This window comes from Oncorhynchus kisutch, linkage group LG6 (genome assembly GCF_002021735.2).
Source record: "Oncorhynchus kisutch isolate 150728-3 linkage group LG6, Okis_V2, whole genome shotgun sequence".
Lineage (NCBI taxonomy): Eukaryota > Metazoa > Chordata > Actinopteri > Salmoniformes > Salmonidae > Oncorhynchus > Oncorhynchus kisutch.
In genome coordinates, this window is record NC_034179.2 from 29,828,766 (window position 1) to 29,846,507 (window position 17,742).

General features: G+C 40.8%; 2 protein-coding genes across 3 annotated transcripts; one reads left to right on the forward strand and one right to left on the reverse strand.

The window, feature by feature from the left end:
* Positions 1-46: 46 nt before the first annotated feature.
* Positions 47-9,721, forward strand: LOC109891784 (pollen-specific leucine-rich repeat extensin-like protein 2). The gene is made up of 9 exons (XM_031826566.1): positions 47-375; positions 797-905; positions 4,496-4,678; positions 5,295-5,385; positions 7,884-7,960; positions 8,082-8,153; positions 8,331-8,402; positions 8,875-9,028; positions 9,222-9,721. The coding sequence occupies exons 1-9, from the start codon at positions 300-302 to the stop codon at positions 9,333-9,335; spliced, it is 948 nt and encodes a 315-aa protein (XP_031682426.1). The 5' UTR covers positions 47-299; the 3' UTR covers positions 9,336-9,721.
* A 2,226-nt stretch (positions 9,722-11,947) lies between these two features.
* Positions 11,948-17,735, reverse strand: LOC109892663 (zinc finger protein 711). 2 transcript variants are annotated; one of them, XM_020485366.2, is made up of 8 exons: positions 17,539-17,735; positions 16,176-16,270; positions 15,624-16,070; positions 14,838-14,996; positions 14,600-14,737; positions 14,330-14,464; positions 14,028-14,171; positions 11,948-13,926 (listed from the first exon to the last, which is right to left on the reverse strand). In XM_020485366.2, the coding sequence occupies exons 2-8, from the start codon at positions 16,252-16,254 to the stop codon at positions 12,749-12,751; spliced, it is 2,280 nt and encodes a 759-aa protein (XP_020340955.1). In that variant the 5' UTR covers positions 16,255-16,270; positions 17,539-17,735; the 3' UTR covers positions 11,948-12,748. The 2 variants fall into 2 exon arrangements, with proteins under 2 accessions (XP_020340955.1, XP_020340956.1); XM_020485367.2 differs by having other exon boundaries at positions 16,176-16,266; positions 17,539-17,733.
* Between the last annotated feature and the right edge of the window lie 7 nt (positions 17,736-17,742).

Below are 17,742 nucleotides of genomic sequence, written 5' to 3' on the forward strand. Positions count from 1 at the left end.
GGCCAAAAAGAGTAGAACCAGCTCACCTGCTTTTATAATATACTTTGACTATTTGATGTTCAATGTCTGTTTTGAATACCAAATGGATGCAAAAGGCACTCATTTCACGGAACTACCCCACTACATTGGGAAGAACCACTCTAATCATTACGATAGTACTTGTGATCATACCCTGCCTAACCATAAACTTTACATTGTCTCATTATCTGAACATGAGTATAGCTCTGACGTGGGAGAAGGCTATAAATGTTTGACTGGTATTACTTCTCTCATATACATTTGGTCATAGAAGAGTGAAGATGAAGGGCTATATTTTGCTGGGTTTAATATTTCTGCTCCCTGTCACAGTTATTGGACAATATACGACACCAGATTGTGAGTAGCATCTTTTTCTGCAATGCAATCTTTTGAAGAAATCTGGAACGCAAACCTGTGTTATATAGCATCTGTAGCTCAGTTCGTAGCGCATGATGCTTGCAACACCAGGATAGTGGGTTTGATTCCCTGTACATAAAAATGTATGCACGTATGACTAAGTTGCTTTGGATAAAAGTGTCTGCTAAATGGCATATTGTCACATTACTGTAGCTATGCACTGATGGCACTTCTAAAATGGGCATGTTAAATATAGATTTAAATCAATGTCCTGCTGCTTTATAGGCTCTTTGTTGGCTAGGCCCTTTGTTTGAAGGTAGTGCTCTTTATCAAATTGTGTCTTTAGTTGCTCATGATGTTGTTTAGCCAAAACAATTGAAAAATGTAATGTTTCAATGACATGTTTTGTTTTTACATCCAGTGACATTGTGTGTAGGAATAAAGGACTTTGAAGTGTGCAGGACACATTTACCACCTAAATGCAGTGACAAGAGCAAATGCTACTGTAAGGACAATAAAGCATTTTGTAGGTATGTTTCAGTATTTCCTACAATATTTTCCCTCAATATTTGTATATACACTGCATATATCAAACATTAGGAACATCTTCCTAATATTGAGTTATTTTTGTTTACCCTACACTCTCTGAACGCTTAAAAACAACAACAAGTAACCCTGCCATATATTAATTAAAACATAAAGTTGATAGCAGAGAACAGGCCTACCAGCCTTAGATATGCAGTTTTACATGGCAAAGTAACAAGAAGGGTGTGGATTCGCAGACCACCGTGGACAAGGGTAGGGGTGAAAAGATATCTATTACACTAAAAGCACTGCATGAATCTACCATCTTATTTGCGGTCCTTGAAAAAATGGCTTTTTATAAATGCATTTCATACAATTATATGTCATTTTACATGAGTGGAGACAAGTAGAGTCTGTTTTAATACTACAGCAGAGCATGACAACGAATTAGCGCATGCTGCAGCAACAGAGACATTTTGATTTCTATACGAGCTGTTGTTCAAAAATAGGAGTCTAAGTTTGTAACAGTGCTAAAGTTGTCTGTCAACTGCAATAATTTTGCGCAACAGAACCAGTTACAACTGAAGTATCATGCAATGAATTAGAGAGAAAGCCAATCAATGTTGAATACAGCAGCCGCATATCATCAGGTAGGCCTGGTTTGTCTCTATGATATTCAGTGTTTGCCCTTAGACCATACTTCCCAAGAATATCACAGTCAACACAAATCCAGTTTGTAACAACAATATCATGGAATACAATTGAATAATTTTCCCAAATACATTTTTATGCATATTATGCAGACACAAAAAATAATATATATATATATATATATATATAATATATATATACAGGGACGTTTCTTTTTTTGAAGAGTTTATATATATATTGCCAGGGCAATGAATTGCAATGTCCGTACTGTGAGACGCCTAAGACAGCGCTACAGGGAGACAGGATGGACAGCTGATCGTCCTCCCAGTGGCAGGCCACGTGTAACAACACCTGCACAGGATCGGTATATCCGAACAGCACACTTACGGGAGAGGTACAGGATGGCAACAACAACTGCCCGAGTTACACCATGAACGCACAATCCCTCAATCAGTGCTGAGACTGTTCGCAATAAGCTGAGAAAGGCTGGACTGAGGGCTTGTAGGCCTGTTGTAAGGCAGGTCCTCACCAGACATCACCGGCAACAACTCCGCCTATGGGCACAAACCCGCCGTCGCTGGAGCGGGATTGATTTGGAGGTGGAGGGTCCGTCATGGTCTGGGGTGGTGTGTCACAGCATCATTGGACTGAGCTTGTTGTCATTGCAGGCAATCTCAACGTTGTGTGTTACAGGGAAGACATCCTCCTCCCTCATGTGGTACACTTCCTGCAGGCTCATCCTGACACGACCCTCCAGCATGACAATTCCACCAGCCATACTGCTCGTTCTGTGCGTGATTTCCTGCAAGACAGGAATGTCAGTGTTCTGCCATGGCCAGCGAAGAGCCCGGATCTCCCACCCATTGAGCATGTCTGGGACCTGTTGGATCGGAGGGTGAGGGCTAGGGCCATTCCCCCCAGAAATGTCTGGGAACTTGCAGGCGCCTTGGTGGAAGAGTGGGGTAACATATCACAGCAAGAACGGGCAAATCTGGTGCAGTCCATGAGGAGGAGATGCACTGCAGTACTTACTGTAGATGGTGACCACACCAGATACTGACTGTTACTTTTGATTTTGCCCCCCCCACACATTACTACATTTCTGTTAGTTACATGTCTGTGGAAATTAGTTTATGTCTCAGTAGTTGAATCTTGTTATGTTCATACAAATATGTACACATGTTAAGTTAGTTGAAAAGTAACGCTGTTGACGGTCAGAGGGCGTTTTTTGTTGTTGCTGAGTTTATATACAGTACCAGTCAAAATAGTACTTGTGCTCTGCTGGCCTCTCTCCTTACAAAAAGGATATTTAGCTCTTGGAGACGCAGGAGAAGCTAGACTAGAATAGCTTGCTGGACATTTATACTAATATTCGATGAACGATGCAAGCTCTTATTCTCTGAATGTTAAACACAGCAGTCACGGGTAGTTTGAAAGAAGAGCCAACGCGTGATGGCGGTAGGCTGTAGCAGTTATTTATTCAGAAACCATAACGATTCAATCTTAATGAAGAGAAATGAAAGCCGTCTGCATCTTATTCTAGTCCTATATTATTCATTACAATGATGAAGATAAGGACAACAAAGTGTATTTAATTTAACTGTTAAAGCCAGGAAGGAATGAAGCAACAACAGAGAGAAAAAGAGTCGGTTGGCTACGGGAAATATTATGAAAGGTGTATATACTCAGCCTACTAATTATATAAATGTAAAACAGGCCCTATTATATTTCAAAATTAAAATCAAATTCACTAGCCTACATGTATAATTGTAATTTTTTAGGCCACATGTCCTGCACCATGATCGCATGTTCTCTCCCAGCATCATGGTTTGAACGAGGAGCGTAAGTCCAGTCCATATATTACAATACAGTACATTAATACAGTCCACACTCAAAATTATTAGCCTACTGGAGCTTGTTTCATGTATTTGCCCAAGAGAGCATAGCTACATCTATGGGCTATTATGTTTGGATAGTAGACTATCATTTTGTCTGTCAAACAGGTAGGCTTTTCGATAATTTCTTGAATAGGAAGAAATATTCTCCAACACAAATACCTCTTGTTGTTAATAGCCTAAATTACAATTCGAGTAATTTACCTAACTTAAATTACAATATGAAGACTGTTTAAATGAATTAGGCCTTCTCGAATTAGCCTATTCAGCACCCATACACTGTCCATCTCCACGGCTGCCGCTTCATAGTAATGCAAGTTTTGTAAATTACTCGAATATGGCTTATGTGAGGTCAATAACTCTGATAAATAGTTTACTTATGGGCAAAGAAACATTGTTTTTATTCAAATCAATTATAGCTGTAGCAAGCTTACCTACGGTCCCCCTTCTCACCTTCATGCTCTCCCTCTCAAACTGAACAGGACATCAGTATGCGTAGTCTGTGCTCACATATATGGCTTTTTTCTCTCTCTCGCCTCCTGAAGTGCCAACGTACACAGTACAGTCATCGGTTAGGCAGTACAAAAGGTTTTACATCAGCAAGAGCAGGGCAGGCCGGGCTCACGATTGGGAAAGAAGTACATTAGAAATATAACTTCACCCCGTGCTTTTCCGAGCATGCTTTTCGTAAAGCCATGAGATAGCCTACTATAATAATTTAATCAATTAATAATTACATGACCCTCCCCTGGACAAAAATAAATAAATACTAAACCCCCCCCCTGCTTGAAATTGAAAAAACACGACCCTCCCTCATTTTTCTCTGGGTAACTATTGTGTACATTTCGATCTCTGCCTTAACAAGTGACATCAATTAGGGATCATAGCTTTCACCTGGATTCACCTGGTCAGTCTAGGTCATGGAAAGAGCAGGTGTTCTTAGTGTTTTGTATACTCAGTGCATATTTGTCTATATTTGTATATTTTGCGTTTTGGCATCAGACCTAATTAGAAAAGTATTCAGAATTTGCTGTTGTGTTCCTTTTCAGGTGTAACAACTACATAAACACGTGGTACATAGGGGAGAATTGCGACTTTGAGTGGACCATCTTGACCTTCGCCCTGGTAGCAACTCTACCAGGATTGGCCCTGGCTGCTATTGTTGGTGTGACGGTCCAGTGTGTCCATTACTCAAGGAAACCAGCTGAGAAACAAAAGGATCGGACAGAGGGGTGAGAGGGGGAGAGAGTTTGGACAAGGCTAATTATTTCCATGTGTTTTGCACATTGTATGGCACCTAGTATCAGGAAATAAGCTTGTTAAAAATATTTAACAGAATTGATTCAGATCAAATCAAAATCAAAGTTTATTTGTCACGTGCGCCGAATACAACAGGTACAAAGGACCTTACAGTGAAATGCTTACTTACAGGCTCTAACCAACAGTGCGATCTTTAAGTAAAAATAGGTATTAGGTGAACAATAGACAAGTAAAGAAATAGTCCAGGTAGCCATTTGATTACTTGTTCAGGAGTCTTATGACTTCGGGGTAAAAACTGTTGAGAAGCCTTTTGGTCCTAGACTTGGCGCTTCGGTTAGGGTTAGGGTTGCCATGTGGTAGTACAGAAAACATTCTATGACTGGGGTGGCTGGGGTCTTTGACAATTTATAGGGCCTTCCTCTGACACCGCCTGGTGTAGAGGTCCTGGATGGCAGGCAGCTTAGCCCCAGTGATGTACTGGGCGTATGCACTACCCTCTGTAGGGTACATTTGTCCACAGTCTTGTTTCAGGTTTGAAATGACTAGACACTTATCATATATTTATAATGTATATTTCACTCTTTCCAGTTACACAAATAATGCAATGTCACCAACAACATATGATAGAAATAACCAAGATGACATGTTCACCAACACTGTGTTTGCCTCAGACATGCCGGTGAGTAGCTTGAGTCCTTTACTTAAATCTCCACATGGTATTTGACCAACATATAGTATAATGATATTTCCAATGGTGATGACACATCCAGAGATCTTGCTAAATTAGGGATTCTTTATCTCCCAGCAATTATGAGTTAATCTTTTACCTCAGATAAATTAAACTGCAGGTATTCTTCTAAGGTCGTAAAACCAACCAAATCACAGGGTACTAAACTCTAGTGACCATAGGAGATGGCGAGAAACAGCCTTTGCACTGGTACAAATCACAGGATGATTTACATCGCCATGGCTATTGTACATAGCTGAATAGTCCTGAATTCCCTCGTCTTCAATTTTTTTATTCTAATTTGTATTTTTATTATTAACCCCCTCTTCGGAGGACAAAAATAACTTTGTTTTTACAGCTTTTTTGCCACCAATACATACATTTTACATATGCATTTGACATATTACATACATACATACATGCATGGCACTTTTTTACACAGTGTTCTGGTAACAGAAATATATATTTTTCTTTTTTTATATATATAGATATCTACAGTAAGTACCAGTGAAATATTTGGACACACCTACTCATTCAAGGGTTTTTCATTATGTTTAGTTTTTTCTACATTGTAGAATAATATTGAAGACATCAAAACTATGAAATAACACATATGGAATCATTTAGTAACCAAAAAAGTGTTAAACAAATCTAAATATATTTTAAATTTGAGATTCTTCAAAGCAGCCACCCTTTGCCTTGATGACAGCTTTGCACACTCTTGGTATTCTCTCAACCAGCTTCATGATGTAGTCACCTGGAATGCATTTCAATTAACAGGTGTGCCTGATTAAAAGTTCATTTGTGGAATTCCTTTCCTCCTTAATGCACTTGAGCCAATCAGTTGTGTTGTGACAAGGTAGTGGTGGTATACAGAAGATAGCCCTATTTGGTCAAAAAAAGTCCATATTATAGCAAGAACAGCTCAAATAAGCAAAGAGAAATGACAGTCTATCATTACTTTAAGACATGAAGGTCAGTTAATCTGGAAAATATCAAGAACTTTGAAAGTTTCTTCAAGTGCAGTCGAAAAAAACCATCAAGCACTATGACGAAACTGACTCCCAGGAAAGGAAGATCCAGAGTTACCTCTGCTGCAGAGAATAAGTTCATTAGAGTTACTGGCCTCAGAAATTGCAGCCCAAATAAATGCTTTACAGAGTTCAAGTAACAGACACTTCTCAACATCAACTGTTCAGAGGAGACTGTGTGAATCAGGCCTTCATGGTCGAATTGCTGCAAAGAAACCACTACTAAAGGACACCAATAAGAAGAAGAGACTTGCTTGGGCCAAGAAACACGAGCAATGGACATTAGACTGGTGGAAATCTGTCCTTTGGTCTGATGAGTCCAAATTTGAGATTTTTGGTTACAACCGCCGTGTATTTGTGAGACCAGAGTAGGTGAACGGATGATCTCTGCATGTGTGGTTCCCACAGTGAAGCATGGAGGAGGAGGTGTGATGGTCTGTGGGTGCCACGTTGGTGACACTGTCAGTGATTTATTTAGAATTCAACCCACACTTAACCAGCATGGCTACCACAGCATTCTTCAGCAATACTCCATCTCATCTGGTTTGCGCTTAGTGGGACTATCATTTGTTTTCAACAGGACAATGACCCAACACACCTCCAGGCTGTGTAAGGGCTATTTGACCAAGAAGGAGAGTGATGGAGTGCTGCATCAGATGACCTGCCCTCTACAATCACCCAACCTCAACCCAACTGAGATGGTTTGGGATGAGTTGGACCGCAGACTAAAGGAAAAGCAGTCAATAAGTGCTCAGCATATGTGGGACTCCTTCAAGACGGTTGGAAAAGCATTCCAGGTGAAGCTGGTTCAGAGAATACCAAGAGTGCAAAGCTGTCATCAAGGCAAAGGGTGGCTACATTGAGGAATCTAAAACGTAGAATATATTTTTTGGTTACTACATGAATCTGTATGTGTTATTTCATAGTTTTGATGTCTTCACTACTATTCTACAATGTATAAAATACTAAAAATAAAGAAAAACCCTTGAATGAGTAGGTGTGTCCAAAATTTTGACTGCTACTGAAAATATAAATTGTAATCGTACTTTATCAAAAGCCTTTTCAAAATCTGCTATGAAAACTAGGCCCGGTTTCTTTGATTTTCCATAGTGTTCTATTGTTTCAAGTTATTGTCGTATATTATCTTCAATGTATCGTCCATGTAAAAAGCCTGTTTGATCAGAATGAACAGTTATCTAGTGAAACCTGTTTAATTCTATGTGCTATGCATTTCACCAGGAGTTTCGCACCACAATATTGAAGCATTTCCTTGTCTTTGTTATTGTACATTATATTGTCCCATTAGATTATGTAGCAACAATCTCTGTTTTAGTTTATTACACTGTCAAGCAACATTTTTACATTTTGAACAGTAAACATTGCCCTGAGCAACTGTCTCTATTTGTCTTATTTCTGAAGAATCGGCCAAAGCCCTCCAGTATTCAGCCCACCCAGGAGAGGTTTCCCATGGCCAACTTACCCAACAGCCCTTACAGGTTAGCTGTCTGAACAAAATTCAACATGCCACTGGTTTTCACTTTCATTATGGGGATCCTTATTTGGTCTGCAATGTTATAATGTTCTTTAATTGAAATGTTGATCTCTCTACTCTCTTAGCCCCCAACCAAACGGCATGCAGCCCACTTTAGATAGATCGTCTTTGACAAACCTTACAAGCCAGCCGTACAGGTAAGCCCATGTAAGACTGTCAAATGGAATGTATCCAAAATACATTCTAAGCAAAACATTTTTTAAAACTTAGTTAAATAAACCCCCAAAAGTAATCAGGAATTACTGTGGTCCTCTTTTCAAAAAAGAAAAAATTATCCCGTTTACTATATTGTTCTCTTTATTCTATTCTCTTAGCCCTTCACCAAACAGTATTCGACCCTCTTTAGATAGATCGTCTTTGGCCTATCCTCCAAGCCAGCCATACAAGTAAGCTAGTTTTTGTGTTTTTCAGTATAATACTTTGTTCAATGGCAGTGATGTTGTACACATTTTGTTTGTGTTAACATACAATTCTCTGTGATAGACAAAAAGTTCTACAAAATTAGAGACGACAACAGGACAATGCTCCCTCTACACAGTTTTAGTAGTCATCCAGTGATTTGAGGAGCATGACACTGACGTTATCCATACCCATTTCCAGCATGTTATTTTATCTTTTGTTATTGACCAAAAAAAATCTACTGTTGAAATGTTGATCTCTATGCTCTCTCAGCCCTTCACCAAGCAGTATGCGACCTACTTTAAATAGATCATTTTTAGCCAACCCTGGGAGCCAGCCATACAACCCCGTTTCTTTTGATTTGTGTGCTTTCAATCTGCTACAGTACTTTGTTCCATGTCAATTTATATGATCATGTGCCCTTTCAACAACATCATAAGTATTGTTTTGAACTGTCAGCTATGCTACAGGTATGACACAGCCCCTGGGTAACCCCTATCCCAAGTCTCCATCGCCAAGGAACCCGTATGAAGACAGAGCACCACCTCCAGACCGTTATGACGACCAGCATATGAGACCAACACAGCCCCCACCTGGATACAACGGCATGATGGTGAGTGATTGCTTCCCTCTATTGAACAGTATGATGAATTCAACTGATCAACTGGACAAGCAAACTGTAGGGCGAAACTGTGGCTGAAACATGGCTTTAATCTTAGCCTAAAGGTCCATGTTAGTTAGCCCCTAGATGACCAGGCTGATATAGAAAGCAGTGTTTTGACATGAGATCTGTTTCTATCTTCTAGAGAGAAGGCATGTCTGGGTCTCCTGTGCCCAGTTCACCTGCTCCCCTCTACTCAGCTCCGGAGTACAACCCCAGGTCCCAGTTTCCCCGAGCCCAGATGGGGAGACTCTACTGAGGATAAACAGAGGGACCCTGGACTGAACTAGGAAGGAAGTGGAGCTCCACCAATTTCACTATTACAATGACCAAAATATAATTCATATCTAATTTCAAACTTTCATTTAACATAGCAAACATTTTAAATTTAAAGGCAATGTTCCCACATTCACAGAAAAATTACCTTTAAATGTTAATCGCGCAATAAGATGGATCTTCTGTGCTACGGATTTAGTAACAGGTTTGGGGTCAATTCCAATTTAATTTTAAATTCCAATTAAATTCTTGAATTCACTCATGAAGTGGAGAATTTACATTGAATTCAATTCCAATTTCAACAATCTTCAAGTTATGGAATTTGACTGTTTTGAGTTGGAATTGTAAAATAAAAACGAATCTTTGGAATTCAATGTGTACATTTCCCAGTTAATTTAATTAATGCACAAGTATCAAAAATTGACTGCAGGATTTGTTTTAAATCATTCCAGCTTGTATTTCTATATTTCCAGTATAGCTAGGCTGTCTGAACGGTGACATTATCAGCCTGAAAGCCTGATGGAATTGAATTCAATTGAGAATTTGTGGCATTGTGGATAATATGAAATTGGTAATTGAATTCTTGGAATATACCTAACACTGGATTGAGAGGAATTGATTTCTCTAAACTGACATGGAATTTGAATTTAATTACATGGAATTTACAGGGAGGGAATTTAATTTTAATATAATTTGTGGAACTAACCCCAACCCTGCTAAGTAATACCCTTTTTAGACTAGTCTGATTTGTAACAAATTAATTATATATATATATATTTCCACAGTACCAGTCAAAAGTTTAGACACATACTCATTCGAGGGTTTTTCTTTATTTTTTAAAACTATTTCCAAAAACATATGCTGAGCACTTGTTGGCTGCTTTTCCTTCACTCTGCAGTCCAACTCATCCCAAACCATCTCAATTGGGTTGAGGTCGGGGGATTGTGGAGGCCAGGTCATCTGCACTCCATCACTCTCCTTCTTGGTAAAATAGCCCTTACACCGACTAGAGGTGTGTTGGGTCATTGTCCTGTTGAAAACAAATGAGAGTCCCACTAAGCGCAAACCAGATGGGATGGTGTATCGTTGCAGAATGCTGTGGTAGCCATGCTGGTTAAGTGTGCCTTGAATTCAAAATGAATCACTGACAGTGTCACCAGCAAAGCACCATCACACATCCTCCTCAATGCTTCACGGTGGGAACAACACTTGCAGAGATCATCCGTTCACCTACTCTGCATCTCACAAAGACGACGGTTGGAACTAAAAATCTCAAATTTGGACTCAGACCAAAGGACAGATTTCCACCAGCCTAATGTCCATTACTTGTGTTTCTTGGCCCAAGCAAGTCTCTTCTTCTTATTGGTGTCCTTTAGTAGTGGTTTCTTTGCAGCAATTCGACCATGAAGGCCAGGTTCACTGTCTACTCTGAACATTTGATGTTGAGATGTGTCTGTTACTTGAACTCTGTTAAGCATTTATTTGGGCCGCAATTTCTGAGGCTGGTAACTCTAATGAACTTATCCTCTGCAGCAGAGGTAACTCTGGGTCTTCCTTTCCTGTGGCGGTCCTCATAAGAGCCAGTTTCATCATAGCGCTTGATGGTTTTTGCGACTCCACTTAAAGAAACTTTAGAAGTTCTTGAAGTTTTAAGAAGCAGTTTTAAGAAGCATTAAGGAAAGAAATTCCACAAATTAACTTTTAAAAAAGCATACCTGTTAATTGAAATGCATTCCAGGTGACTACATCATGAAGCTGGTTGAGAGAATGCCAAAGCTGTCATCAAGGCAAAGGGTGGCGACTTTGAAGAATCTCAAATTTAAAATATATTTTGATTTGTTTAACAGTTTTTTTGGTTACTACATGATTCCAAATGTGTTATTTCATAGTGTTGATGTCTTCACTATTATTCTACAATGTAGAAAATAGTAAAAATAAAGAAAAACCATTGAATGAGGTGTGTCCAAACAACTGGTAAAAAATAACAAAAAAGATGCGGTGTTGTCAGACCTCAAATAATTCAAAGAAAATAGGTTCATATTCATTTTTAAACAACACAATACTAATGTTTTAACTTAGACCCTAGATCATCACCGATCCTCCACCAAATTTCACAGTGGGTGCGAGACACTGTGGCTTGTAGGCCTCTCCAGGTCTTGCACCCACTGAAATTTGGTGGAGGATCAGTTGTCATTTTCTGCAAATAAATGCTCTAAATGACAATATTTTAATTTGGGAGAAATGTTGTCAATAGTTTATAGAATAAAACAAAAATATTCATTTTACCCAAACACATACCTATAAAATAGTCAAATCAGAGAAACTGATCAGTTTTGTCATGGGGGGGGGGGGGGGTTATCTATACCCTTCAAAGATATTTCAAAAAGTACATTTCCACAAATCAGATGTTCATCATTCTAAATCAATAAACAAAAAACATCTTGATTTCACCTCTCTAGGTCAATCACGGGATGACTTGATGTCAGTAGGTGCCCATGTAAGATGCAAAGCAGTGTCATCTTAACACAAATTCACCTGTTGCTAGATTATTTGTTACTGAATGAATGATGGCAAAAAGTTCATACGAAGAGTGAATGAATGGTTGGGGTGAACAATTTATCAGGAGATGTCTTTATTTACTAAAGGAGCTCCTAACATTTCAGTTGAGACATGAGAATAGATAACACTGATTTTGTCTGATGCATGAGAGACAGTCCTGATAGTGAACATGTTGTTGGCTCTGAGCAAAATGATTTTAGTAGTGCACACATGGGAAAAATGTAAAACCCCTGATTGTCTGACAAGCGATTATTTCAATGCATAATGGACACATACGAGTACAAAGCCGAGTCGTCCACATCCCCTTTCCATCCCTTTGAATACAGAGAAAACTGACACAGACGACTGTTTACATTTGCAATTATAACTGGGTCTTTAAAATGCACTATTTTCACAATTTATTGCTAGCAGAAACAGTACTAAAAAAATCATACAATGACTTGTCAGAGAACAGTTATCCCAAGGTCAAAATGAGAATAGTCAGCAGTCAATCAAACATGGCATTAGTTCAAATCAAATTATCTTAGCACTGACACTGCATATAACAAGTGTTGTGCTATTCAAACAATCCAGGCATGCACAAGCATACTACTGAAAAAAATGCGCTTTCAGCAATGTTCTGATTCAGGACTTGCCTGACGAAGTTTGTTTGAATAGCACCCTAGGTTTGAGTACTAATGGTGATGTGAGGATAAGGTTAATAAATAACTAATAAAGTTGTAAGAAAATGTGACAATTGCCATCCTTTACCACATTGAAACCATTGTATTTCCCTGCTCTATAGTGAGTGAGAATAGGATTGTTCTGAATATGGGAAAGGGTGTGTGAAGTGGAACTCTACATTAAAACGTCCTTGTGATGCCGCGCAATGTGCTGGCTCTTTTCAGAGGGCCTACGGAAGCCTTTAGTGCAGTAGTCACAACGGTGGGGATAGTCCTTGGTGTGGATGGATATGACGTGCCGTTTGAAACCAGAAGCGTCAGAGGAGCTGTACTCACAGTACTGGCACTGGTACACTTTCCGTCCACTGTGGGTCTTCATGTGCTTCTTCAGTTCCAGCTGATGCCTGAAGCCCCGTCGACAGCGCTTGCACTTGAATGGCAAGTCTTTGGTGTGGACGGACAGGATGTGGCGGCTGAGTATGAACGGGTCCGGCGTCTTGAAGTCACAGTGGCGGCACTGGTGCAGCCTGGCACCTTTGTGAGTCTCTGCATGTTTTTTGAGCTCCGAAGGCCGGTGGAAGCCCTTCTCACACACATCACACTTGTGAGGGAAGTCTTTGGTGTGCACAGAGATAATGTGGCGCTTCAGGTCACTGGAGTTGGTGCTTTTGTGCTCGCAGTGCGGACACTGGTGCGTCTTGTGGCCCTGGAAGATCTCCATGTGCCTCTGCAGCTCCCGCTCGTCAGGGAAGGCCTGGGGGCAGTGTCCACACTTGAAGGGCAGCTCAGCACCATGCTTACTCTTTATGTGGGTCTTTAGGTTGGACTGGTCGGCACAGCGGAACTCACAGTGCTGGCACTGGTAAGGCTTCTCACCTGTGTGGGTCCTCATGTGCTTCTTGAGCTCTGAGGGGTGGCGGAAACCCTTCGCACACTCCACACATACATGGGCAAAGCTCTTGCTGTGCACAGCCAGCAGGTGGCGGTTGAGCAGACCCTGCTCGGCTGTCTCATAGTCACAGTACTTACAGTGGTGCAGCTTGGGTTCCTGGTCACGCAGGATGAGCTTGTTGGAGCTGAGGGGGCTCTCTACACAGTAACGCCGCGTGAACTCAGTGAACTCTGGTACCCTGTCACTCTTCACTATGAGCTTGTGGCCCTCCATGTGGTTGTGGAAGTTGACCTTCTTGTTGGTGGTAAAGTCACAGTCTGTGCACTGGTACTTCTTCTTGAACATGTGGTCCGGGTGGTTCTTCATGTGGATTTTCAGGAAGCCTCGTGATCTGAACTTTTTCCCGCAGATGTGACAGGGGTACACAGTCAGAGGTTGGCCATCTGGACCAATGATCACAGCTGGGGAGAAGAGTGGAAGAAAAAGAACAGGCAGTGTTAGGACTACAGCTAAAAACTAATATTATAAAATTGTGTGGTTTAATGAACATAGAACCCCATACCTGTCTGACACTGACGTGTCTCTCCCTTCTTCTTTTTCTTGATATTCTGTTTGAGAGCTCTACTTGTACTCAGGCTGTCGCTGATCTTCAGGTAATGTGTACCTGTGTTGTTCTTGTTCTCCAGCCTGGAGTCCAGACTGTTACCTAGAGAAAATTATTTTGAGCCTATGTCATATACCACATCCACCAATTCAACACTAAAAAATCATGATGTGAACAAAATCGAAATGTAAGGCTAAATGTAGAATTCTATCTTACAGCATACTGAATGCATGCCTATGAAGGAAAGGAGTCAGCTTTACCATAAGCTGCAGCCCAGGCTATGGTGCCAAAGTTCTTATTATGGCTAGAGTCTTCCAGGGAGTCCTGAATGGCAGGGGCATCCTCCTCTCCCACTATCACCTCCATGTACACCTCATTTGCCATCTCAGCACAGTCTGCTCAGAGACAAGCAAAACGTAGTCATTATATTTAATACTACAACCACTTATTGGGACAAAAATAATAAGACAGACATATGATCTGATGTGTGTAAGGGATTGGAGGAAGTGCTGGTAATTCAGGGGACTCACTGATCTCTGAATCCTCCTGGGAAGGGTCTTTCACTGCCATGTAGACCATCTTCTCTCGAGACAGCTTGCCAATGCCCCCAGTCTCCAGCACTGTGTGACCGTTGTGGAAGTCACTCTCAGCTACAATCTCTGTGCCACCTGCACTCACAGTAAACGTCTGAAGTCAGGAAAACTAAACAGAGGTGTGCCTTTCAAATAAGTCGTAACTTTCAGAAAGCCAAATAATAGCAGTCCTCGCCTATGTTAACATCATCATCAGCCTCTGCCTTGAAGATGTAGACTTTGATGCACTCAGAGTCGTAGTCGCCCTCTTTGGAGCCATCCTCCTCAGGCATCACCTCAGAACCCATCTTAAGGGGCGTGTCCTCCATGTCCAACTTCTCCTCAACATCATCCACTGCACAAACAGCACAATTATTGTTCACTCCCCTGCGTATTTATTTAGACAGTGAAGCTAAAACTCATAATTTGGCTCTATAATATAGCATTTTGAATTTGAGATCAAATGTTTCATATGAGGCGACAGTACAGAATGTGACCTTTTATTTGAAGGTATTTTCATACATATCTGTTTTACCTTTTACAAATGAATGCACTTTATGTATCTAGTCACCCCATTTGAAGGTGTCTAAAGTATTTGGGCAAATTCACTTATCGTGTATTCAAGTTAGTCTTAAGTTTAGAGTTTTGGTCCCATATTCCTAGCACACAATGAGCACGTCAAGCTTGTTGGATGCATTTTCAGTTTGTTTTGGTTGTGTTTCAGATTATGTTGTTCTTTCGCGTCATAAAACATTTGATCTCAAATCAAAAATGCTGGAGTATAGAGCTAAATTAATCGTTTAAGTTTCACTGTCCAAATAAATATGTAGGGGTGTGTACATTCTCTGATTCATCCTATTGAAGGCAATTATTCTGTCAGTCTTGGACCAAATCAAATCAAATTGTATTTGTCACATGCGCCGAATACAACCTTACCATGAAAGGCTAGTAGTTCTAAGAACAGAAGATGTACGCGACTTACAGGAGATCACCAGGTAGTCCTCAGAGACACTCCCCCCATCCTCATCGTCCTGCTCCTCGATGGTGACTGCAGAGTCTTCCATCTCCTCCACATATGTCTCTGAGTTGCAGTTAGAGACCATGATCTCCTCCGTGACCATCTCAAACACCCGGTCAGGAACACTGTCAGATTCCTCTATGAGCTCTGCTGTCAGCACATGTTGATGGTGGTCTGAGTCCAGCACCTCATCGATGGCCACCTCGGCCCCCAGGACCGACTCAGTCATGATCATGCCGTCAGGGTCGTCACTGCAGCAGATGTCTGGCCCCTCTACAACCTCTGAGCCCAGGTCATGCTCAAATGTGATGCCCTCCTCATCAGTCACCACATCTGACACCAGCACCGCCTCTGGCACAGACACCACAATGTGGTCACCGTCGATGTGAGCCATGCCACCCATACCTGCCACTGGGGAAGTCAGGAGGAACTGTTAGACTCATCTTATCAGATCGAACATACACAGACACAGTCAAATGAACAAAAGGCCATGGAGTATTGATAGAGATGACATACCAAAATCCTGCATTATCATTGTGTGTTGCATCTTTGAGTTCTGCATCTGAAAGTTCAAGACCCCTCCACCACGGTCCATTCTATTTGTATCCTGTCTGGTGCAAACACAAAAGAGGAGAGGATTAAGTTGATCTCATTTTATTCATTCAATCAGGACCTCTGTCAATGCATAAATCAATACAAATGTGTCAACACATTTGATTCAATTAAATAATCAACAGACTGATCTTCATCAATGCTGAATAAACATTGACATAAAAACTACTAAATGTTAAGACTGAAAGATTAAAAACACATTGCATTTCAGCATTCACATTTGATGCTGAGCTCTCAAACCATCAGTGAAGTGTTATGCTTTTTGTTGTTGTCATCAGCAAGGGAGGCGACACTTGAAATAGAGAAAAGGAAAACACATAGCCGATAAATCAGTTTCCATTATATTATCTATCCTGAAAAATAATTATTTTGTGGAAATAAAGCAGACAGCTATAATGCTTGATTAGGTTAGGAGAATGTCAGGTTTGGAGAATTAGGTTAATGTTGGGAAAAGGGTTAGCTACAATGCTCTCCTAACCTGCTAGGAAACGTCCCTTCCGGTTGTAGCTGTACTGCATCTAGTCACAGCCGCGTAAATTATCCTACCTTGTTGGAATACCGTTATGACAGGAAGTTACTTTTTCGTAGCAGGTTAGGATCATTAACGTAGCAGGTTAGGATAATGAGGTTAAGGTTAGGAAAAGGGTTAGCTAAAATGCTCTCCTAGCCTGCCACGAAAAGTCACTTCCGGTCGTAGCTGTACGCCATCTAGTTACAACCCACTGACAGACAGACAGCAGAGAGAGCGCCCAGACGCAATAAATATGGCGGCTTCTGTTTACATTGTGGGCACACAACCCCGCCAACAATGACGTATAGCGCGAGCGCACAGGTGACTGTAGCAAAAATAATGAATACACATGAATAATATGCTAAATGATATTTAAGCATACGTCGAATCTATGATTTTTTTTCAGGACTCCAACAAGTGTGCAATACTGATGCTTTGCAAATGTTTTTCTGTTCTGTGCTAAATTAGCGAGCTAACTAGTTAGCAATAGCATTCCCAGCAATTGTAATCAATATTATCAGTAAAATAAACGCAGTAACCCCACAACTGTGTATATACTTTAGAAAGTGTGCACTGAAAGAAAACACAAATGAACATCGGCTTGCAAAAGTCACGATATATTTCCGAGCTAGCTATTCCGTTAATTAGCTTGGCTAGCTAGCCACCATTGTTGCCTTTTTCGACTGGGGTGGAGGCCCGTAGGCCTTCGTGACAAGGCCTCGTTGTCATATTGCATTAAACGTAATACATACTTACCAAACCAAGTCACTGGTGTCTTTTTTAAATGACACTTTTCGGGTTCAAACAGTCTTTCCGTAGTCTTCTTGTTAAATTAGGTTATATTTCTCATGGTGCAAATGAGAGGCCTGTACAACATTCTAGATCCTTAAGGCTGTTTTCAGGCCTGGACCAATCACGTAGCTCCCTGATAGCTCGGAAGGGTGGGGGCGGTGGGGGAGT